This window comes from Impatiens glandulifera, chromosome 2 (assembly GCF_907164915.1).
Source record: "Impatiens glandulifera chromosome 2, dImpGla2.1, whole genome shotgun sequence".
Lineage (NCBI taxonomy): Eukaryota > Viridiplantae > Streptophyta > Magnoliopsida > Ericales > Balsaminaceae > Impatiens > Impatiens glandulifera.
The window spans coordinates 64966483-64982616 of record NC_061863.1 but is presented as its reverse complement, the minus strand read 5'-3'; the positions used below and the strand labels follow the sequence as shown (position 1 = coordinate 64982616).

The window sequence follows — 16134 nt, the reverse complement described above, 5'->3', positions numbered from 1 at the left end:
TATAATTTGTATATAATAACTTATTGTGGGTTACTTTAAGCCATTTTTATTAATCCCAACTAATTAAATATTTATAAATTAGTAATATATTTGTTTAAGGTATGAAAAAAATAAAACAATTGAAAACTTACTTGAACTAAATTCAGGTTTGGGTTTTGGTTTAGAGTTTGGGCTTAGCCACTGGGCTTACCCAGTGTCTGGCCCTGAACATATTTAATTTTACAACACTTCAAAATCTTTAATTTCACACCTAATTAACAGAAATATACGGCGTCAAAATAGCCGTGATCCAGACCCAAATTGATATATCCTATCGGGTTTTATTTTCGGGTCAAATAACCTCCTATCAGTATATCGTCTTTTAGGGCCAGTTTTTTATTTTATTATCATAAAGACGCCGAAACGAACTAGGCATCGTCTTCTCCATATACTAGTATTCTTTGGAGAGCTTGTTTCTTACATAACTAGAACTCTGCAAATCGGCAGTAAGCAACGATGGGGAAGAACCATAAGGTAGGGTTAGGGAGAGCCCTTGTGAAGCACCACAACAAGATGATACTTGAATCGAAGGAGAAAGGACGCTTCTACAGGAGCCAGGAGAAGGTGCTCGAATCGGTCACCGACATCAACGATATTGACGCCGTCATCGGTCAGGCTGATGAGGCGGCGCGCCTATTCTCTTCTGACAACCCTGTGCCCAACCTCCTTGTTGACCAGTATGTAGTTTGCTGCCTAATTTTAGCTCATTGTGTTTTGTTGTGCTTATGATTCATGTTAAGATTTAAGTCATTCTTATCTCTAATACTTAATCTCTTGGTGGCATGAAACAGAGGTTCAAGCTCGGGTGTTGTTAGTAACATAACACCGTTGGTGGAGATGAGGGAGCAACAGATGATAGAAGAGGCATTGCATGCTAGTAGTCTTCAGGTTCCACGCAGGTATGCATTTGCTTATGTTTAGAATGTATTTGATGTTTTCCTTATGTGTGGATCACTAAGAAGATGTGTTTCTTCGAACTTCAGGCCACCTTGGAATGCAAAAATGACTTTCGAAGAACTTGATACCAATGAAAGACAGGCTTTCTTGATTTGGAGGCGCTCCCTCGCGAGGTTTGTAGAGCTTGAAACTGAAAATGTGACTTGAACCTTGTAATGTGTTGTGAAAAATGCTTGTTTGTTTAGAGGAAATGTTGAGCATCTTAAATAATTTTATAATCTATGTATCATATGAACATCTCATGTTGATTACTGCAATCATCTCATAACACAAAATAAATACAAAAATTGTCATTGGAGAATTGCAAAGGTGTTAGACCTTGTTTGGTGTAGCCAAAAATTGCTTCTATGATGAGATGAATGTGCAATTATTGTAAATTCTGCATAGTTGCTGGGTGTTATGCTGTAGTTTTCTTTGTTAAGAGGTTATACCGATCATTCTACTGGTTTATGCGATTAGCTCATTTATTCTGGAACTATTTCTCAGGTGGTGGATAGTATGAATCATTGAGAAATATGGTAGAATTCATGTATTTAGGGTTCTCAAATGCTTCTTTGTTTGGGTTTATCATAGAAACCTGAGTGTGGAAAGATTCCATTTATAACTTTAACTCTCAATTGGGAATAGGTCCAATAGGATGAAATTGTCCATTTTTTACTCTTGGTTATGCATGGTCAGTTTTCTCCTAAGCGTTCTTTGATTGAATTCAGTTTTTAACATATATCTTTTCATATTCTTGTAGACTCGAAGATAATGATAAACTTGTCCTAACTCCATTTGAGAAGAATCTGGACATATGGAGGCAACTTTGGCGTGTGGTTGAGCGTAGTGATCTGGTACTATCACATCCTCACATGCTACTGAATCCTTTCTGCCTTCAAAATTTTGAAACTTTTCTTTTAGTTTTGGTATAAAAGCAAGGCGTTAAACTTTTTTTAAAAAATTGGTAAGGTTGGGGACTAACCTGACTGCTGAAGGCTAGAATTTGTTTATTTTCTTAGTAATCACATGTAAGTTACTGTTTTCATACAAGTTCACAATACATAATTATGCAGTAAAATGAGCACACAAAAGAGAGTTGTCCTGTAAATCATCTACATTGTCTTTTATGGGTTGATCTTACAATCTGACAGATACTGGAATATAATTCATAATTCATACTTCATAGTTCTATGCACAACTATTTTTGTATAACATGGATGAAAAATGTGTTAATATTTCATTTAATCATCGTTGGTGTTACAGGATATATTTATAAACTTATCTTTCTTATGCAGTTGGTCATGGTTGTTGATGCCAGGGATCCACTCTTTTACAGGTGCCCTGATCTAGAGGTAACAATGATTTAGTTTGTGCTTAAATCAATTATGAAAATTTATTATCATTTTTTTGTTGATATACGATATATTTGTACCGAATACTCTCATTAGTATTACATCATTTCTAATCTTTTGATGAATTGAACTGAAAATTACAAAAGAACTTAAGTTGATACTATTTCACACCAATTAGTTAATCAGACAGTCATATTTATTTTCCTTATGTGATCCATCATTTATTTTGAAGGTGTATGCACGGGAAGTAGACAAACACAAAAGAACATTGCTTCTTGTTAACAAGGCAGATCTTTTGCCAGTTTCAGTCAGGTTCACTTCTTACTGTTTTCTGCTGCTTCCTTTTCCTTCTAACACTTCTAAGGCTGTGTTTGATAACAGAGCTATCACTTAATCAAAATTATTTATTTCTTATTTGAATTTTTTATTAAAACCACTTATTTATTTAGATTCAAATTTCAACTCAAATTAAAATAAAAAATTAAGTAATGTAGTAACCACACCCAAAGAATCACTTTAATCCTAAAATTTAATATAATTACATTTTTATAAAGGGTAAAATAGTCTTTAAGTACTTCTCCTCATTAGTTCCACAATTTATTAAATTTATTAAATCAACTTGTATACAAATACTTAAATTTAGATATTTTCTTTGGATGTTGTTTAATGTTGGTTATTTGGGATTAGTTTCAAATAACTCATTATGTAATCAATAATCTACTCATTAATCATTCAAATCATTAACAAAAAAATACCTTCTATCTAAAATATTATTTTTTCACTATATATTTATTACCCATATATACTGATTTCAATTTACCTACATTAAAAGAGGTATGAAAATAATCACTAGTTGTTCAAATAACCCCAGATGAAACTAGGCCTTGGTTTATTCTAACATTTTATTTTTCAAATACTTTTTCAGTATTTAACATTCAAACACTTAATTTTTCAGTTTATGAAACTCCCATAATATTTGTATTTGTTGATTTTTGACAGAGAGAAATGGGCTCAATATTTCCGTCACAACGGGATACTCTTTGTATTCTGGTCAGCCAAGGCAGCTTCCACAGCTCTAGAAGGAAAAACCCTTGATCTTCCTGAAGAGAGAGTATCAGAAGATCCCGATACAAATATTTTCTTACGAGAAGAACTCCTTTCTCGTTTACAATCCGAAGCAGAGGCAATAGTCATGATGAGGAGGCAAAGTGACCGGGCACCCACGGGTGTTATGGTGGGTTTTGTTGGGTATCCCAACGTCGGCAAAAGTTCGACCATCAACGCTTTAGTCGGCCAAAAGAAAACAGGCGTGACATCAACCCCAGGAAAGACAAAACATTTCCAAACCCTAATAATATCGGAGAAACTAACTCTGTGCGATTGTCCTGGTTTGGTTTTTCCTTCCTTCACAAGCTCAAGGTACGAGATGATTGCGTCAGGAGTGTTGCCAGTAGACAGAATGACGGAGCACAGGGAAGCAGTTCAAGTGGTGGCGAATCGAGTTCCAAGAAACGTAATAGAGTCTCTCTACAAAATCACTTTACCGAAACCGAAGCCATACGAATTACAATCTCGCCCCCCACATGCTTCTGAATTGTTGAGGGCGTATTGTGCTTCGAGAAGGTATGTTGCGTCTAGTGGCCTTCCTGATGAAACTAGAGCATCTAGACAGATTCTTAAGGATTATATTGTCGGAAAACTGTCTCACTATGAAATGCCACCTGGATTGGAGCCGGAGGTGGGTATGGAGACCATCTCAGAGTCGGAGGAGGTGACTGAATCTGGATCTGAATCTGAATTTGAATCGGACGAGGGAGATATTGAGGAGGACGCAATGTTGGAGGATTTGAAATCGTTTGATTTGGCGAATGGATTAGTGGATTTGGAGAAGAAGGTTTCGGATGCCAGTAAGAAGAGGGCAGAAAAGGCACCGCATAAGCAGCATAGGAAACCTCAGAGGAAGAAGGATAGGTCTTGGAGGGCACGGAATCAGGAAGAAGATGGAATGCCCTCGGTTGTGAAAGTTTTTCGGAAACCTGCAAACACGGGCCCTGTAACGGTCAGATGAAGATTCAAACCCTCCAGAATTGGTTCCTGTTGTGTGCTTGTGTTTTTAATGTTTCTATCTAGCATTTTTGAATACTTATTACGGTTTTCATGTTGAAAAAGACCATCCACAGTTTTGTTTTCAAGATTGGAAAGCTTTTGGTGACAATTCATATTTAAAACACATTTTCTGTTAAGTTAATATATCATTTGTGAATGAACCGAGTTATTATATATTGAAATACATCAATCACTTAAATCTAAGTTTTGAATTATGCAAACAGTCCAAAATCAAATATTTAGAAAGTTCACTTCAAATCATAATACTTTTTTTCAAAACAATTATAAAATTATTCTAAAAGTATTTGACATTAATAAAATAAACATATTTACAAAATCAAATAAATATTTTATATTTTAATTTTATAAATATAAATTCACTTAATTACGTCAAATTATAAATCCAAATAATTTATACTCATAAAATCTAAAAACCACTACATTTAAAATCGTAAATGCAAGCTCGCCTTCCCTAACCGTCAGAAAAAAAGGCCGAAGGCAGCTCGAGCTTGACCTTGCTCCTAAAAATTAGAGCTATGCATGCCTACTACTTGAGAAGTGCGAACACATCATCAAAAGAAATTCAACATTTCAAATATTAATATTTAATTTTATAATACAAAAAGTTTGATAGAAGAAATGTAAATATAATAATGACCATTATCCATCCATCCAGTGTGTTTTCATTCAGGTCCTTCCTATTGAATCAATCCCCAACACAGAATTCAATCAACCTTTTTTCACTGGTCGTTGTACATAAGATTTGTTAGGATCCTCCGTCTTCAGTTTCGGTGGTCGAATCTCTCCTTTCTTCGCCTGCATACAAAACACATCATTTTATTCACTTGTTTCACTCGGACCCATTAAAAATGCTTCCAAGACTCACCTTCTTCCCGCCCTTCATAAAATCCCTCCAGCTCGAAACCTAATCAATCATATCATATGCAAGTGTTATTATATCACTCACTCTTCAAAATAACGTTACTAATTTCAATTTTGAAAACAAACCCTTTGTTCTCTAGTTCCTTCCCATTGTTCTTCATGCTCTCGCTTCCTTTTCCACATCTCCTTCGTTTCTTCCTCATCCTTCTTCAATCTTCCTTCTTCTTCTGATATCTGTAATCATTCAAAAGTAAATGAATGCTAATTGAGAAATAAAAAGAGATAACATGAAGGAAAGTCAGCTTACTCTCATCTGCATCTTTCTCCTCCGCCATTCTTGATCAGTCAGAATTTCTCGAACCTTCAATTTCAATTCCTTCTGGAACTGCTCTGACTTCTCATACTCCTGGTTGTATTTTCCCTACACACACACACACACAATTCCATGATTCATTCAACATACTATATTGGAAGGATTTATCAATGTCTTTTTTTTTCTTTTTCAGAAAATTGGAGGACAATGAACAGAGAAAAGAAATATGAGGTCACCTCATCAACCAATGACTTTAGCTTGGAAGCTGTATCTTTCTTCAGTTCCTTCTTCCTCTTTGCTCTAAGTTCCTCTGAATTGTTGGATCAAAGAGAGAATGAATTATAATTAATTTCTAGCAGGCATTGCATCTCACAATTTTCACAAAGCATCTGATATATCTTTTTCAAATGATATTTTAGTCATTTAACCCCAAATAGTCTACTTCCAAACAAGTTTTCTTTTTAAAAAAAAATGATTTATTTATAAAAAAAATCTATATCAAACAAGCTCTAGGTAAATATGTTAGAAACTAGTAAAGCAAATAACTGTATCTAGACAGCAAACTTATTATGATATCTCTAAAATGCACTGTAACAGTAATAGCTTTATCTTCATCCTAAAAGTGATAGTAGAGACTATAGTTTTGCATGAAAATAGATGGGAACTACAACCTCAAGGATAAAATACTTCGAAGAAACCAAATTGCATCACTAAAGCGACTAGAGAATATCAGTGCTGAATGGAAGTGCATCCCCCTTATTATTTTGGTGAACAATATAGAAAGAGCACTACAGAAGGACATTTTGCAGAAACGGAAGAGACAAGATCAAGGGTTTCTTCCTTCACACTTTCTCTTCAATCAAGAAAGGAAGAATATGCACAGGATGGGATTCTTTTGAGTTGTTTGGAATCTAATCTTCTTTTGGATTTCCACAAGAGCCTTTAGACGTGTTCAATCATAGGAGATGTACATTATTCACAGGTACAGTAAACTTTGCTGATAAGGACATTTTTTAAAATATAAATAATACAGTATTTGCATAAACTATTAGCTTAATAAGAGAGCATGGATTCGACGAAACAAACCTTTAGCTGCAGTCACTTGGTTTAAAATATATTCTCTTTCCTGTGGATCGAGCAATAACTGCTGGGCCTTTGCTAATGCTGCTCAAAGAAAAAAGGTATCAGCAGACAAGGACAGTAACACAATATAATATAAAACAATATGTATCTAAAAATAAAAAAATAAAAAAAATAAAAAATATATGTATCTAACATGTTTTCTATCACTAGTAATTTCCAGTTCTTTTTGAAGGATAATTTGCCCAAGCTACTCCTCGGTTAGAAGAGGGTTGAGGCATTTGCATTTTAAGGTGTCAGCAAATGCTCAGATGTATATATGTTTTCCATAGCAGAAGTAATAGTCAACCATCAAAAGAATCAGAAAAACAATAACATTTAAGAAATTAAGCATTCTGCAATTCTTAGTTGACACCGGACTTATTTGAGTAATGAATGTTATCTGATCAGCACGACCAACACCAATTAAGAGTTTCTTGGTTCTATCTTTAAGTTGCATTTATATATCATTAAAAACTTCATTAATTATCCAATCAGCACACTCCACAAGTGCTCTCGGTTTGACAAAGAGGCAAAAAAATATACAGGGCTCACCTGAAAAGTGGCCACCGTTCACCTATTATTCAACCTTATGCATGATTAGTTAATTGGTTAGTGTGTTTGCGGGATATGTTTTTAACCCGCGGTGATTAGTTGCACTCCGAAAGTTTTCAACAACAAAAAAAAACATTATGCATGTTACAAGTTGGTCATACAAAGAAGCTCCCATCACAAGTCCTCTCAATAAATCCAAGAGGCAAAAAAAAGGGGAAAACCAGAAACTGACTATCTTCATTTCCCAAGCTACTTCCCCAAACTTGAAGACCATCCATGGACACCACAGATCAAATGGACAGACTTCCTATAAGATATTTTTTCGTGTGGATAAAGGAAACTTACCTCTCATCATGTTCTCACCTCGTAAAACCCTAAAAATAAATCAAATCTTGGCCTACCTCCACATCATGAAAATAAGCTGCCCATATCCAAGATAGCTTCAGTCACTGACCTGTTCTAGAATCCCCACCAGAAATTAAACTAAAATTCTAACCATCATAGGTCCCTTATGACATCATTGCCTCCATCTGATGATCCTAAAAAGGAACTCTCACCACAATTCAAGGGAATACAATCATTAAAATCTCTTTTCCAATGTTCTTAGCCTTATTAATTATTTTCTATCATATGACACCAAACATTCAAGTTTGCAGATCCATTTTTTTACTTAGGATAGCCTTATCATTTTTGTCCTTCCACTTAAAAGAGGCTTGCTTAGCTACTCTTGAACCTTCTTCCCTATTTCTGTTCATAACACTACCATATAAAGAAAAAAGGTGCCCAAGTTGCAATAGCTTACCTACATCATAATAATATATTTCCATGCAACTTAGTCATTTTCATCTTCGGCCACAATCAGAGGCTCATGTTCATGCATTTCACTTTGATATACATGTAGTTCCTTGTAATCTACTATTTGGAGGTGATTAACCACCATCACATCAGCTTACATAGCATCCAAAAAAACAGGCTTCATTCAAAAATGACAGCTGCAATCTGAGCTTGCTTGTATCTTGAGGTCAAGCTCAAGTTGTGTCAGGTACTAATCATCCTCCACCATTTGATTCAATGGTTTTAGACTCACCTTACTTTGAACATCAATTTGCTCCAGGACAGAGTCATCCTCCACCAATTGATTCAATGGTTTTAGACTCACTTTACTTTGAGCATCAATTTTCTCCAGGACAGAGTCTGCTTGATCTGAAGGTTACTCTGTACTGTCAAGAGGTCCTGAAGGTTGGGTTTTGTTTAGACGGAATTTCTACTTCCTTAGGAAGCTACTACATGTTAACAACTAAAAAAGTTGAATAAAGTCATGATCATACCCCCAAAACATCAGTCCCTTGGTTGTCAATTTTAAAATTGCTTCCACCCCTTTCAAAGTTTCAGAACTGTTAGATGTCCATGCTGGCAGACAGCTTCCTAACTTATTACTGTTTCATCATTTAGGAAGTGATTCACCATATTTGCATGTTGAGGTTAACTTATAATATGGGCATAATGGACATAAGCTATGTGAAATTTTCCTATCTTATTATGGCTTCACAAATAGCTGCATGTTGCAATTTGTTATCAGGGACATCTAGTGCCTCTGTTCATTTTTATGAGCACAGACAAACGATAATAAGGATAGGACAAACCTCGCATTTCAAAAAGGAAAAAATAAAAAGAGAGAAGGGAATCTAGTCCCAGACCTGCAATTCTCACCCCCAGTCAGTGACTTAAAGGACATTTTTACCTAGGCCAGATCAAGCTTTGCTTACATGATTATACCAGCTTAATTTCTGTAGTTCTTCCAATGTCTTGTTAGCAGATTTAGTAGTAGTGGATGCTTTCCTGGTTAATTATGGTAATTTAGACAGATCACTAGCAATGGAGTAATACAACCACAAATAAGAAATTAGAGTGATGTACAAGAATAACAGAAGAGAAGTTAATAATTAAATTGTATTGACAAAAATTTTTGATATGTATATAAGGCTATTATTAATGTTAGTTATACTTAAGGGTAGTTAGTTAGTAGTTGCAACGATTATTGGCAGTTCTGTGTTGTCTTATTCAAAGCATTAGGATGTAAGATTTCGGATATGTTCACTATTGAATATTTTTATGTTGAATACTTTAATAGATGGTTTGTGAGAGTCTCATCCCCCATTCTTCTCTCTTCTCACCTTAGGCTTTGGCCATTCTCCATAACAATCACACCATAATCACAATGATGTAAATGAAACCACGAAGTTGCTCTATGCACATTAAAAAGAACTAGCAGGTATGAGGGAAATTGTATCCCCATTCTCTAAGGAAAAAAAAATGATAGGGACAAAATTTGCTAATTCCTTGAAAAGAATAATAGGGTATAAAATTTAGAACTTACCACCAAATGCCTCCTTAGCTTGTGGGTGTTTGCATTTATCAGGATGAACCATCAAAGACAGCTACAGGGTCATAAATAATATAGAGATGTCAACAAAGTCAGGCTTAATGAGGAGGTAGTTGACAACTTTCAATATGATGGATGTATTACCTTACGATATTGTTTTTTCACTTCCTCTGGGGCAGAATGAAACGGTAGATTAAGGTACTCAAACGGATTTAACTTGAAACAAGAGAGGATCCTGTTCAATGAAAGAGCATAACTAATACTGAATCTAAAACTACAACTCCTACCTACGAGGTTTACATATGTAAGAAGTTTCAATAAAACTAGCAGGAAGATTCAAAAGGATGCATAATAAAGTATCATTCACAGAAGTAAATAGGCTGGAAATCGTAATTCTTCAGAAGAGGCCTAGAATCTGTAGCCACGAGTCTTAACAAACTACAATTCCCTAAGAAACAAACCAAATATTGGTGTCTAGGTCTGTATTTTTGCCCTATACCTAAATAAATACCTATACATTTGTAGATAAGTTATAAGAGAAAAGAAGGAAGATAGGGGACCTAAGTACTTCGTTGTCGCGCTCAACTTCGCCGACCTCGGCAAAGAAGTTCTTGAGTAACAAATCTTCATCGGAGATGACGTCGCCCATCAGATTTTGACGATTTGATCTCAATCGTTTGGAGAAACACCCCCCAACAATCTCAATAATATCAGCCAGCGAACGCGAGAGAGGGAAGAAGAACAACCAAAACCTTCACCCAGAGGACTTCTTCAATAGCTTTTTTTTTAATCAAATTTACATTATATTTATTTTTTCTAATAAATTTGTCTATATCTCAATTGTTAAATAATTAATCTTATTATTTATGTATTTAATAATATAATAAATACTGAAAACAATATTACGGTAAAAATGTATAAAATTTTAAATTTTATTTTTAACCGTTTAGAGTTTACGAAGCGTGTCAACCTATAATCCGACCCAAATATTCATTTACTCTCATATATATATATCCAAATTAATCACAGCTCTCAGGATCCGATAATTGGAACACTTTAATAATTAACAATGAAGCATTATTATATATCTATATTATATATAGATTGTTTTGAATTCATAATTAGTATTTTTATTCAGACTTAACATTTATTGTTTGCATTTAAATAAGTTATTTTTTACTCCATTAATATATATATTTTTTAAAAATTTAATATATTAATTATTTAAAGTAATATAAATTAAATTTATAATTAAAATATAGGACATGTTTGAAAACCTAAAATTAGAGTGGTGATGAATTTAAAAAAAAATATATTATAGTAAAGTATATTTCAAATTATTATTTAATCTAAATCAAATATTTAAAACAATATGACTTTTAAACTAATTTTTTTTTTCTCATATCCAAATCTGAGCGCTTTAAAAAAAATCATAAACATTTAAGAAAAACAAAATATTTAACTTTTTTTTGAGACATAATAATCTAAGGCCCACTCATACCATCCATCACGGCCCAAATTATTAATAAAAACATTATTTTAAAAAAAACTATAACAAATTAAAACTATTAGATAGAGAATTAATAGTTTAATAACTCTAAACTTGAAAATTAAAATGGATCAGTATACTTGTAAGAGAATATTATTTATAAAATTATTATTATATAATCTTTGTACATATAGTATCAATCATTAAGGCAATAATTTTTTTTTTATAAAATACTATTTTATTAATTTTTTTTTATAATAATATCTATAATTTATAAGTTAATAAGTTGATAGTATCCAAATAAAAAATGTTATTATTTATTTAAATAAATACTTATAATAATTTTTAGTATTATTTATTTATAAAATTTGTCTCAATTATGACTTGAGTTAGAATTGAAACATCACGAAATTAACAGTATATTAATTAGGGGCATTATAGGTATTCAAGTCTCAAAATTCTAACTTATATGGAACAAATGTCAAATATCCATCCATCATCAAATCATACATTCATATTTATTAGGGTTTTGCTATTTGACCTAGGAAGTGTTTGATAGAGAGAGAGAGAGAAATGGGAAGGCACAGAAGCAGGAGCCACAGCCCGAGGCGAAGCAGAAGCAGGAGCCACAGTCCGAGGCGAAGCAAGCGATACGATGACCCTCGTGAATCTAGGTCGAGAAGGGACCGTCGTTCCCCTGCCCCTTCTGGCCTTCTAGTTCGGAATATCTCCCTCGATGCTAGGTTTCTTTATCTATTCTTTACTCTGATTATTTGTCGCATTGATTTTACCTACCTTGCATCTTCATTTACATACTGTCTTATCTCATGATCTTCTTGAACTGCTTCATTGAATGAAAACTTTTTGTTCTCAATTTCACTAATGTATTATCAAAAACATTAACCGAGAAAGAAACTGCTGGTAATCTATACTAGGAAACGTGTATTTCCATCAGGAACGAGCTCCTGTTGTTATGTTCATTTGCGCACTTCACACCACTATTTTGTTTTTTCGGTACATGCCATGCCTATCTCTGTTAAACCCTTTTCCAAGGTTAGTTTTTTTTTAGTGAATATACTGAAAATTGTAATTGTGATGGTTACGGTCCTCCTAACCCCATTTCTTGATTCTATCCATGTTACCTTGTTGTCAAGATTTCTAATATTTTCATTACATGTGATAAATGTTATGTTGCATAGGGGATATATGTTGGTGTTGTATTGTTGGTTACAGGGTTTGTTGTGGATTGTTCATTTGTAGTTATTGTTAACTCTGTTCAACTCTTCCCTCATCTTCAAGAGGTTCAGTGCAACCAACCAATTCAGTACACAATCTATGGTTAACTGGAATAATTTATCTTGCTGATTCAATCCCATATCCTGGTCTGTCCGCCTTGGGAAACTTTAACTTTGAGCGTGTCTTGGTTTTTTCCATTGATTAAAGCTTGATAAATGTCACCTAATCTACTAGCTTTAGTAAGAGTCTGATCTTAAGAGAAAACTCCTATAGCTCAACCCGCATCATTTGTTGTTTTTTCCAAACAGAACAATACTATTTTATTGACCTGTTTCTTCTACTTTTCATTTTGTTGAGTACTTGTAATATCCTATCTCATATTTAAAGCTTCATGTTTTGCAGGCAAGAAGATCTTAGGATCCCATTTGAACGATTTGGTCCAATTAAGGATATTTACCTACCAAAGGATTATTATACCGGGTATGTCAATTTCCTATTGTATAACCTGTTTTTGATAAATTAAGCTCCCAAATGTTACTTTTGCTTCTGGTCTCCAACTAAACTTAAACCCTTTACATTTTCGTCCATCCCAATTCCATTCTCCACTTGTTGGAATTACAATTCTAGTATTTTTTTTCAAACACGTGATTTGAATGATATCCAATTCTGAGAAAAATAAAATGGAATTGGAATTTCAGTTCCTAGTAACTACTCAAAAGTAGCCTTATGCTAGTTTCAGTATTGCTCACTTTAGGGAATTTTGTATTTTCTTCCTCATTGTAACTAACAAATGATTGTAAATGTTTTAGGGAACCACGTGGCTTTGGATTTGTGAAGTTCAAATATGGTGATGATGCAGTTGCAGCCAAGGAACATCTGAATTGTACAGTCATTGGTGGACGAGAGATACGAATTGTTTTTGCTGAAGAGAACCGGAAGACTCCTCAAGAAATGCGTAGGGTCACGCGCCCAAGGTAAAACTCTGCTTGTCCTGATTATTTATTCAGATTATCTGCTGGGGAAGAAATGATTATTCTCGAGCTGCTTGAGACTCAATTGTTTTCTGTTGTTTTCTTGTTCACAGTGGAAGGGAAAGGGACAACCACAGGAGACGGAGTCCAGAGAGGTCCTCGAGGCGTCGTAACCGTTGTTAGTCCTTTCTCCAGGCTAATTTCTAAATGCATTTCATTTGGATCAGATTATGTCCTATTTGGAAATACTTATTGTTCTGTTTCTTGATTCGTTTCCAGATATAAACTATATTTAGTTAGTAATTATTTCTGTATCGGGAAAAAAATCCATAAACAGAAACAATAAGTGTTTCCAAATGGCTTCCTAAGCATGTTTGGTAGTGTAGTGATTAACTTGCATTATGTTTTCTTTATTGGCAGCCTATTCCCGATCGGCTTCCCCAGTGAGAAGTGATATAAGGTTTGTTTTACATAAAATCATAGAATAGCTTGCTCCATTGTGTTATTCACTGTGCAGATTATATATGAAAAGAGAGTTAAAGAACTCAGGCATAATAAAGACAGAGAGAAAAAGGATCATAAAGCAACAACTGTTTCCTTACCTTTTCAACAACTGTTACCTTACAAATTATCCAATTGAGTATGGTTGGTTGAATGATTATGGTCACTAAGATTTAATCTTTCTGTTCTTATTTCCAATTAAATTGGATGTTTGATATTTGATATTGCATATTATCCAGTCAAAGAAAGAATATAGAGCTTATAGTTGGCCAAACAAAGAAAGAATGTAGAAGTTTGGATCACCAGAAAGATAAAGGGTGTGAAGCTATCAGTTGCTGCCATTTTAAAGCCTTTTAAAGTAATTGGGTGAAAGAGTCATTTTAATGTGTGCTGAAACTGTGTATAAGTTGCAGCCAGGTAAAGGGTTCTGGTGTGATTTTTTTTGTTCTTCTATCTGTAAGGGATATCATTGAGTGGCTGAAGTACTTCAATTTATTCATGTTATGGTTTAAATTGTTGCTTTATCATATCACGTATTATTCTGTTATATATTTGTTTGCTTGTTTTTCCTTTTTTGTGGCCTGATCTTTTATCCATCTTTTCCCAGGAATCGCAGATCAAATGATGACTACTCTCCTCGTCGATCTAGGAGCATTTCACAATCACGATCACCCATTGGTTCGCCACAGCGATCTGGGTCCAGGCCTAGTAGGTCCAGATCTCGGCACGAAGAAAGAAATCACAGGTCAACCCAGAGATCCTCCCTCAGTCCCAAACGAAATGGTACAAAAAGTCCTACTCCTGGAAGGGACCATAAACTGAGTCCATCACCAAGTCCTGTAAGAGATACCCATAGCCCTGCTCGGTCAAGATCTTGATCATATAATATAGGTATGTTTTCACTTATTTTCTCAATTATTAATAAGTTGTGCATCCATTATAGTATGCCTGTGCTTGAGTTAGATTCACAGTTCTAATTGCCAGGCTTTGGGGAAAGTCCAGATAAGGAAGGCTGATTCAAGTTAGGGCTTGTTTGTTTGCAAGGGTTTTTGCTTTGTGTGTTAGTAAGACTTATCGTCTATCTTGTCTTCAATGAACTGTCTTTTTTTGTTGCTTTTGGAAGGGTATGGAAATGTATAATTTTTTGCGGTTGTGGTTTTGGTATGTTTACTACGAAGAATGATATAGTATGCTATGCACAAATCAACTGTCTGATCTTTCACTTAATATTTGTTTTCATGTAAGGCTAATCATGCTTTTACTAGGTGGGATAGATGTGAAATGAGGTTGCATGGGCAAGATTTATAACTCCCAAGGTTAAAAAAGAGAATTATCTAATTCTAAAAAGTGAAAAATAATATATTTTTTTAAATGTTATTTTTTTATCACTTTTATATGTTTCTGACTAAATGAAATTCAATTACTTTTGCATATCAAATATTAAAAATCCAATTCCAATATTGATTTATTTTTCAATTATTTGTAATAAAGTTAGTTGGAAAAATCATTTTTTTTGAAATGGCCCATTATCTACCTAGACTAAAAATAGAAAGGGGGTTTAAAATAGCCATTACAATTTACAACCTAAAACCCACAATTTTTTTCTAGTAAAATCCGTACACAAATACAAGTGGATTCCAAAAGACCAAGCAACAACTAGAACAATGGCCAATAGGACTTTAGAGCTTATTTCCTGTATAATTTTGAATTTGGGAATTTTAATGGATTATCAAATATATTTATGTATGAATAGTGTCTTATTATCCTAACTAAAATGTTCACTTGAAAACAACTTAATTAAAAAAAAGGTAAATCAATGTTCAAAGGTGGTGATGATTAAAAATTATTATTTTTCTTTACAATTACTTGTACTCACACCAAAATTAGAGTTGTTTTTGTTAGATACAACCATACTTTCCAACTCTATTCAAAATATGTTTTCACTTAATACTCGTGTCCAAACTTTTGAGATATTTTATTGAATATTTTGATCCAGATAATATAATCGTAAATATTTTCAAAATAGTTGTCTGCTCCTTATAAACACTATATACTTTAAGTGATTATGAGTTTTTCTTAATAGATTAATGAATGGTTTTCACTAAAAACTGAACTTTCTAAAAATAAAAATAATAATAATAATAATAAAAGTAAAAAGCATAGAGGATGCAGTGCACTATCAAAAAGAGGATTTTAGTGTTGTTAATATCAGCATCAACTCAGATTTAGAAAGTTATTTGTGCTACATT

General features: G+C 33.7%; 3 protein-coding genes across 7 annotated transcripts; 2 read left to right on the top strand and 1 right to left on the bottom strand.

Moving 5' to 3' along the window:
• Nucleotides 1-396: 396 nt before the first annotated feature.
• LOC124926087 (GTPase LSG1-2-like) lies at nucleotides 397-4543 on the top strand. Its single transcript, XM_047466253.1, has 7 exons — nucleotides 397-716; nucleotides 831-938; nucleotides 1023-1109; nucleotides 1739-1832; nucleotides 2274-2330; nucleotides 2563-2642; nucleotides 3330-4543. The coding sequence occupies exons 1-7, from the start codon at nucleotides 496-498 to the stop codon at nucleotides 4396-4398; spliced, it is 1716 nt and encodes a 571-aa protein (XP_047322209.1). The 5' UTR covers nucleotides 397-495; the 3' UTR covers nucleotides 4399-4543.
• Nucleotides 4544-5003: 460 nt separating this feature from the next.
• Nucleotides 5004-10452, bottom strand: LOC124927821 (J domain-containing protein spf31). The gene is made up of 9 exons (XM_047468302.1): nucleotides 10249-10452; nucleotides 9833-9923; nucleotides 9683-9743; nucleotides 6718-6795; nucleotides 5868-5941; nucleotides 5626-5739; nucleotides 5445-5552; nucleotides 5323-5361; nucleotides 5004-5252 (listed from the first exon to the last, which is right to left on the bottom strand). The coding sequence occupies exons 1-9, from the start codon at nucleotides 10335-10337 to the stop codon at nucleotides 5166-5168; spliced, it is 741 nt and encodes a 246-aa protein (XP_047324258.1). The 5' UTR covers nucleotides 10338-10452; the 3' UTR covers nucleotides 5004-5165.
• A 1238-nt stretch (nucleotides 10453-11690) lies between these two features.
• On the top strand, nucleotides 11691-15112 carry LOC124927477 (serine/arginine-rich SC35-like splicing factor SCL28). 5 transcript variants are annotated; one of them, XR_007098411.1, is made up of 8 exons: nucleotides 11691-11920; nucleotides 12816-12893; nucleotides 13223-13387; nucleotides 13498-13562; nucleotides 13805-13844; nucleotides 13902-14024; nucleotides 14125-14302; nucleotides 14493-14632. XR_007098411.1 is itself a non-coding variant. In XM_047467893.1 (7 exons), exons 1-6 carry the CDS (start codon nucleotides 11751-11753, stop codon nucleotides 14761-14763), a joined length of 789 nt encoding a protein of 262 aa, XP_047323849.1. In that variant the 5' UTR covers nucleotides 11691-11750; the 3' UTR covers nucleotides 14764-14776; nucleotides 14870-15112. The 5 variants fall into 5 exon arrangements, 4 of the variants coding, with proteins under 4 accessions (XP_047323849.1, XP_047323850.1, XP_047323851.1 ...); XM_047467893.1 differs by lacking the exons at nucleotides 13902-14024; nucleotides 14125-14302 and adding an exon at nucleotides 14870-15112 and having other exon boundaries at nucleotides 14493-14776; XM_047467894.1 differs by lacking the exons at nucleotides 13902-14024; nucleotides 14125-14302 and adding an exon at nucleotides 14857-15112 and having other exon boundaries at nucleotides 14493-14776.
• The last annotated feature ends 1022 nt before the right edge of the window (nucleotides 15113-16134 follow it).

Excerpts from the sequence above, each read along its gene's own strand:
- LOC124927821 (XM_047468302.1), bottom strand. The coding sequence starts at position 10,337 with ATGGGCGACGTCATCTCCGATGAAGATTTGTTACTCAAGAACTTCTTT. Across the intron at positions 6,796-9,682 it reads AGCTAAGGAGGCATTTGGTG|CATTAGCAAAGGCCCAGCAG; the intron begins GTAAGTTCTAAA and ends TTCTTTGAGCAG. Across the intron at positions 5,253-5,322 it reads TTATGAAGGGCGGGAAGAAG|GCGAAGAAAGGAGAGATTCG; the intron begins GTGAGTCTTGGA and ends TTTTGTATGCAG.
- LOC124926087 (XM_047466253.1), top strand. The coding sequence starts at position 496 with ATGGGGAAGAACCATAAGGTAGGGTTAGGGAGAGCCCTTGTGAAGCAC. Across the intron at positions 1,833-2,273 it reads TGGTTGAGCGTAGTGATCTG|TTGGTCATGGTTGTTGATGC; the intron begins GTACTATCACAT and ends TTTCTTATGCAG. Across the intron at positions 2,643-3,329 it reads CTTTTGCCAGTTTCAGTCAG|AGAGAAATGGGCTCAATATT; the intron begins GTTCACTTCTTA and ends GATTTTTGACAG.
- LOC124927477 (XM_047467893.1), top strand. The coding sequence starts at position 11,751 with ATGGGAAGGCACAGAAGCAGGAGCCACAGCCCGAGGCGAAGCAGAAGC. Across the intron at positions 11,921-12,815 it reads AATATCTCCCTCGATGCTAG|GCAAGAAGATCTTAGGATCC; the intron begins GTTTCTTTATCT and ends CATGTTTTGCAG. Across the intron at positions 13,845-14,492 it reads CCAGTGAGAAGTGATATAAG|GAATCGCAGATCAAATGATG; the intron begins GTTTGTTTTACA and ends ATCTTTTCCCAG.